The 6,749-nt window shown below is 41.8% G+C and overlaps 1 protein-coding gene across 2 annotated transcripts in view; it reads left to right on the top strand.

Annotated features, from left to right (window-relative positions):
- The window catches only part of LOC117946550 (terminal nucleotidyltransferase 4A-like), an 11,103-nt gene that overhangs the window by 3,865 nt on the left and 489 nt on the right, over positions 1 to 6,749 (top strand). Inside the window, exons 4-12 of one of the 2 annotated variants that reach the window (XM_034874778.1) lie at positions 722 to 842; positions 1,004 to 1,111; positions 1,191 to 1,319; positions 2,274 to 2,487; positions 2,851 to 2,977; positions 3,070 to 3,173; positions 3,352 to 3,536; positions 3,752 to 3,889; positions 4,809 to 6,749. The exon at positions 4,809 to 6,749 is cut by the window's right edge and continues 489 nt beyond it. In XM_034874778.1, the coding sequence (XP_034730669.1) occupies positions 722 to 842; positions 1,004 to 1,111; positions 1,191 to 1,319; positions 2,274 to 2,487; positions 2,851 to 2,977; positions 3,070 to 3,173; positions 3,352 to 3,536; positions 3,752 to 3,889; positions 4,809 to 5,192 (1,510 nt within the window). In that variant the 3' untranslated portion in view covers positions 5,193 to 6,749. Of the gene's footprint in view, positions 1 to 721; positions 843 to 1,003; positions 1,112 to 1,190; positions 1,320 to 2,273; positions 2,488 to 2,850; positions 2,978 to 3,069; positions 3,174 to 3,351; positions 3,537 to 3,751; positions 3,890 to 4,754 lie in introns of both variants that reach the window. The other variant, XM_034874777.1, reaches the window with a different exon arrangement.

Raw genomic sequence — 6,749 nt, 5'->3', positions numbered from 1 at the left:
TATATATATATAAAAATGTCTTATTAAAAGGCAAAAAAAAATGTTTAGGGTTTGGGAACACAATTTTTGGTAGCGTGTGTTGTCAAGATGTTTTTGTATACATGTCATGCTATGTTGCCATGAAGATTACTGGATTTATAGAGCTGAGCAGTACTCGGAAAATTTCCTTTCAACATATTTGTTCTGCAAATAAACAGGAGTTAAATTTGATGGCTTCATTTGGAAGGGGTTTCTCAGTCTAGCAGTCATTAGAGAGATTGCTTGAGTGGGGAGGTTAGGCAGCTGTTTAATGCAATGATTATTTCAATTGTTAATTTGGGCTAAATTCCATGATCAACACAGTTTGATTATGAATTAGGATCTGGTCTCGATCAACTCCATTCCGGAAGGGATTTTTTTCTTGACTGTTAATTCAGAAAGGTGCTTTGCAGAGCCTACTTTCTTGAGGAAACGCAATGAGTGATGGTCGAGAACCTTGTTGTTCAGTTGAAGAGACAAAGATATAATGCTTAACTGCAGCCTGTAGTTTTTATCTTCTAAATTGATCTGTCAAATTGTCACAGTTTATCTGCACAAGCTTTCCCAGAAGCCTGTTAGTAACACAACATAAAACTAGGCTCGTGTGTTTTGTTTCAGTGACCTCTGCATTACTGTGCACTGTTTTAACAGAAAACTTGTGGGCGGGGAAACATTTTAAGGTACTTTGTGTTTTTGTTCTCAGTGACATTGACCTAGTGGTGTTTGGAGAGTGGGACCATCCCCCACTGCAAGAACTAGAACAGGCCCTGAAGAAACGCAACGTGGCTGGCCCGTATCCCATCAAGGTCCTGGACAAAGCTACAGTAAGTCCCCAGGAGAGGGCTCAGTCTCGCTTTACTTTGGAACCCACACAGTTGGTTTGCAGCTTATATTAATTCCTGATGACCTAATGGAAGAGGTTGTCAATTAGTCCGTTATGAATCATGAAATATGATTAGTTGGTGACTCTTTGACCTGTCCTCAGGTGCCCATCATCAAGCTTACTGACCATGAAACTGAGGTGAAAGTGGACATCAGCTTCAATGTAGAGACTGCTGTTAAAGCGGCACAGTTCATCAAAAGCTATCTTAAGGTACCACTTGACTCTTTCAACAAAAATGTGGCCCTTTTTTTTGGTTGTTTCTTATCTTTTGTTTTTGTCTTTCTGTTAGAAGTACACTGTTCTGCCACCTCTGATCTTCGTCCTGAAGCAGTTCCTGCTACAGAGAGATCTGAATGAAGTCTTCACAGGAGGCATCAGTTCTTACAGCCTCATACTAATGGCCATCAGCTTCCTGCAGGTACTCATAGCCTGCAACAAATGCGTTGTCTATTGAATGGTGTGCTGTTTATATCGGGGGGAACTGTTCATGTATTCATATTGAACTGAAATGGTACTGTGTCACGGTTCAGTGCATGAATTAACACGGTGCAAAAAGAAATAGCGCTCACATGCAAATGAATGTAATGTGGAACTACTGTTTGAAACGCGGGTTCTTGAGGGACACCTAATCTGTAGCCCCACTTTAGCTCTGAATGGCGCTCTGTATGTAGCCACGCTCCGACTGTGTATGCAGTGGGTCAAAGATAGAAGCACTAAGGACTAGCTTGGTGAGTGGTGGCAAAGAGTTAGAGGAGAGTCTAGAGATGATGTGTGGTCATTATTGTTTACTGTTTACATCTCACTTTACACACTTCAAGCTGTGGCAGAGGGGAGACACTGTATGACACTAGGTAGCACAGCTGGAGACAAACGGTTGCCATTGTCTTTTTTTTTGCTTTTCCCTCCATTTGACCAAACTCATACCTGTCATGTATGAACCGAACCCTGACTTCTCTACTGTATATTTTCCACAATTACATTTCCTTGGTCTTTTTGTCTGGTTCATTTGTTTTTAAATGCAGTGTAGTCAGTGTAATGTATAAATAGCCTTTAGTAGATCCACCAGTAACGTATTATCATTAATTCTGAGTCAGTGGGATATGTATTTTGGATAAGTGATAGAAGTAGGTCACAAAAGTAATTATTTGTGGTCTATTTTGTGTTTTAAGTTGCTGAAATTTCCTCTTTTTTTATCCTCATCATTTTGTGGGTGTGTTGATTTTTAGAATGTTTTCATGTTATTGTGATACTTGATACGCAAACAAAATATTACAACCAGATTAATATTTCCTGCTGTGCTGTTGACCAGCTGATTAAACCTGGCTGGGTTTGGTTACAGAGATGCTTACAAAGTCCTTGTTCTGCTATTCAGTTACACCCTCGAATCGACACTCGACGTGCCAACATCAACCTGGGCATCCTGCTGATCGAGTTCTTTGGGCTGTATGGCCGCAATTTCAACTACATGAAGTACGGCATCAGGGTGAAGAATGGAGGGGCTTACCTGTCCAAGGAGGAAATGCTGAAAGGCGTGGGGAGTGGGAACAGACCTTCGCTGCTCTGCATGGAAGATCCAATACAGCCAGGTCAGATTGATGTTTGAATCAATGAATAAATGGAGTGATCAAATCCCCTATCCGTATAGAGGGCATGGGTGTGACATAAATATTAGAAAACATTTATCATTTACTGGGGAAAACATGACAAATGATGTTTAAAATGGTGAAGCACTGTTGTTCAATCAGCTGCATAACCAAAATTCCAAGTGACTAAACAAAGTGAGACAAGAAGCAAATGGTTTGTGTGATTAAGTGAGATTTGAGTTCTGGCTTCAATTGTGTCAATTATGTTACATTTATGAGTGAACTTACCTAATTAATCTTAATTTGACTGACAAATCCTGCTCTTGGATATGATCAAGTTAAAGTAATCTCCATACATCTCCACAGGAAACGACGTGGGCAGGAGTTCATATGGCATCCTGCAAGTCAAGCAGGTGTTTGACTTTGCCTTTATGGTGCTGAGTCATGGAGTGTCTCACCATGCACGTGCTTACCCCAACAAAGAGTATGACAGGTTGGTTTATTCACGATGTTTTTTCTTCTCAGCTCTGGTTATAGTTTGTCCTGTCAATTACTATAGCGTACCCCTCCCTCTCTGTGTTGCAGTACTTTAGGACGCATCATCAAAGTCAGCCCAGAGGTGTTGTCCTACAGGGACTGGACAATTAAAAAGTGGGGAGCCAAGCAGTATGCCAAGCTGGAGAGCCACGGTAAACTTTGTGCGAAACCTTGGCTTTGCATCTTAACATTTATGCTGGAGTTGTATTTTGATGGCTCTAGAAAAGTGACACTTTTTCCTATCTTTAGTGTCAAGTTATGTGGTGAATGCACCAATGCTGTCAAATGAGTTCCGACTGATTTCAACAGTAGAGTTCTGTTTGGTCCTAGCTGTAGAGACCTGTGAGCGGGACCTTGCCAGGCTGATGCTGGTTTCTGTGACGGATCAGAGAGACACATCCTCTCCCCTCAGTGCTGACTCTTCCTCACCTTCTCCAGTCTTCCTCCCGAGCCCTCAACACCACTCATCATCCTCTTCTGCCTGCTCGCTCTCTTCCTCCTCCGGAAGTGACATAGTAAGGATATTTTGTCTATTGAAACATTTACTAGATCAACAACTCATTTGTTCACCATGGTTCATATCCAATTAGGCAACACATACTGTGTATTGAGTCAGAGAAATATCATTTGTCTGAATAATGTGATCATAGCACCTGTGATACCTCATATGTCTGCCCAAGTTGGTTTTGTGTCCGTGCTACTTGGTTATACTTTGTACGTGTATTTCCAGGAGTCTGATTCTCCGCCTAGCAGTAACGCTGCTGTCCAACTCCACCCCCTCACCCTGGCCTCGGTCCATTCAGTTATCCAGATGGCTACTGACCTGAGGGCCACACATCCAGCGGGCTTTATCCACGCCGCACCTCAGGTCAGTTTTTAAATGTTTCCCTTTTTTACAGGTCAACCTTTTTAAATTAAACTAGGTAAAGTATATGTTTGATTTAATAGAATGGAATAGAGCATAGAAGCTATTGCATTTCCTCCTATTTAAAATATTCAAAAAAAAACTACATTTGACAGTAACATGATTTTTGTTGTCTCCTTGTTTAATACTAGAAAGGCCCCTTAAAACCAGAGTGGATAGTATTTACCTGCTACCGAAACAGCGTCAGCGCTCTTTAAACAAGTACAACTTGACAAAGTAACAATTTTTAAGGCAGTTTATGGTTTCTAGGCTCTTTAATTACAGATCAAAAACAAAGACACAGTTCCTGCGCTCTCAGTGCATGCTCTGGTTGTAAACACTTCCGTCCCATATTGGTTGAGTCGACACTAAAAAATTATAAATATTTCTAATTATTTTAGCTAGTGCAGTAAGCTAACGTTACAAACTGCTGACGTTACATGAGTTGCGTCTAACTAGGATGTGTAATGTTATGGCTTGATTCTAGCTGAGGCTCCCGTCACGTCAGCATCTGAGGGCAGCTGCAGTGATATGGGCGAGCTGGGTGCTCCTCGTCCTCTCATCTGACAAAAATGACAGTTCACTGACCTCTCCCGATCCGATCCTCTCTCACTCCTGTCCAAATTTAGCTTGCTCTAGCTTGTGATATGTGAAAAGACGTGTGAACAATATGCTTTGCGAGGTGACCGGCCGTGTTGTGAATAGTGAGCTCAGCGATATACAGCGGGAGTAAATGTACTGTACCCGCAAGCAGTTTTAGGTGTAACTAATGCAAAAATGTACTCCTAGAGGTATTCTCATTGCATATCCTGCTTCATTTATTATCTAGATCCAGATGTCTCTCCCTGAAAACCTAACCATCCCCTCGTTCTCTGATTGCCAGTTCTACCATGAGAATCCACCTTCAATCAGTGTTGTGCACTGTCACATGTCACAAGCTGCACACATGTCCCAGCATGCTAACTCCACAAGCCCCCTCCACCAGCTTCACCACCCACAGATGGGAGGACAGCATAGCCACACCTACGCCATGGTGTCCGATTCCCATGGCTCAGTCGAGCCGCACAAAGTTGGCTTCAAGCACAACCACGGTGGCAGCCTCCGAGGTCAAAATCTCTCTCAAGATAACTTCAGTCCCCAGCAGCGGTTTGTTCCCCAGAGCCATAACACTGCCCCGGGTTACAGGAACCAGCAGCAGCAGTACAACCGCAACACCTGGCGCCGCAGGAAGAGGGACAGTCTTCCTGCTCTCAACCACAGCAGATGAAGTGCATGCTGGACTTGACTGGCATTGGTTTTTGAAGGCCTCACTAAGCCCATCATGGGTCTTGGTGTTGAGGAGCAGTGAAGAATTCCTGATACACCTATGTTTTGTTGGAGGCTCTCAAAAACCTACTTTGTCAAGGAATTCACAAGTCAATTGAAGTTGACTCCAAAGGTTTAGAATGATTAATCTCTGCTAGCATTGCAAGCACTTATTAAGGCTACGAGGCTCTTGCAGAAGAAGACTAAAAGTCTAATTTTGTTTTATCGGTCTGATGATAGTCAGAGGCCCTCCGTCGAAATTTGATGCACACCAGCACAGACTTTGAGTTGATCCAGGAATTAATAATTCCCTGACTGTCTCCTCACCAGTGTCACTTTCCAGCAGCTAAAGATTCTGGCTGGTTGGCTGAAGAGTTTGATCAAGTATTGAGTTTTCATGCAATTTAATGTGCCAAGTACTGAACTGGTTTAGTTCTCCTGAATATTTGACTCTTATTGGGCCTTTTTGATCAGGTTTGCGGCACGTCTGGTCTTCTTGAATGCGACTCCCTCTCAACTATGCTCTTGATTCAGATTTCCTACAGCTTGGAAATCGTCTACAAATTGTATTCTGGACCGAAGCAAAGCACTACCTTTCTACCTATGCAGCGCAACGCTGACTTGATGTTTTTGATGTAACGGCACAAAACGGACCTTGTCCAAAAGTCTTAAACTGTGATGACTTGTTTGAATGTACCAAGTGCTTCTTTTTTTTGTGTTGGTCATTTGTTTTTTGTTTGTCACAAGGGCTTTTTTTTTCTTTCTCTCTCACATTGGCACTACATATTTTTGTCTGGTAAACATTGCCACCTTTTGTTTGTTGCGTTCATGTGCAATAATTGCTTTTTATTTAATTTATTTCACATTTTAGTTATATTTTAGGGGTTCTCCCCACTAAAGGTTTGCTTTTCTATTTCTAGACAACATTGACCTGTGCAATAGATGGATTTAAGGTGTGTGTGTGTGCATGTGCGTGCGTGTGTGTCCCTCCCTTCCTTTCATTGGGGGTGGTGCTGTGGTAAAGAATCCTGAGAAATGTGCCAAAATGACTTGATTTACCATTGCATTATGATCACTTTAAATTTTGCCAACTGCCTGTCCAAATGATTTCCACCACTACTCTTATCCCTTTTAGCAGTAGTATGACTTTTATTTTGGTGTATTTCCTCGGCTGTACTGCAGAAATGCATAGTTTTTAGCAGTGTTTACTCATGTCCTTTCAAAAATAGTCGGTGCTACTTATTACCAGCAAAGTGCTTTTTTTCTGCCTTATGTCTCCTTTTGATTCTGTTAAAGCAACAGGTTAACTGCCTTCTTTAATGACCAAATTTGCCCTTTTTTCTGTATGTAATCAGCTTTCTGTATTACCTAGTTTCTAAAAGCACTGCCAGATTTACTTGGCTTTTATTTTTACATGCCGCTTCTAGGTGAGTGCTCCAGGAGGAGAGTCCTACTGCACTCAATGATTGTTAACATTAACATCATGTCACAACATCATTTTGTTCTTTTTTTTTTTTTT

This window comes from Etheostoma cragini, chromosome 6, assembly GCF_013103735.1.
Source record: "Etheostoma cragini isolate CJK2018 chromosome 6, CSU_Ecrag_1.0, whole genome shotgun sequence".
Classification (NCBI taxonomy): Eukaryota; Metazoa; Chordata; class Actinopteri; order Perciformes; family Percidae; genus Etheostoma; species Etheostoma cragini.
The sequence above is the reverse complement of the archived record's forward strand: the minus strand, read 5'-3'. Positions and strand labels throughout refer to the sequence as shown.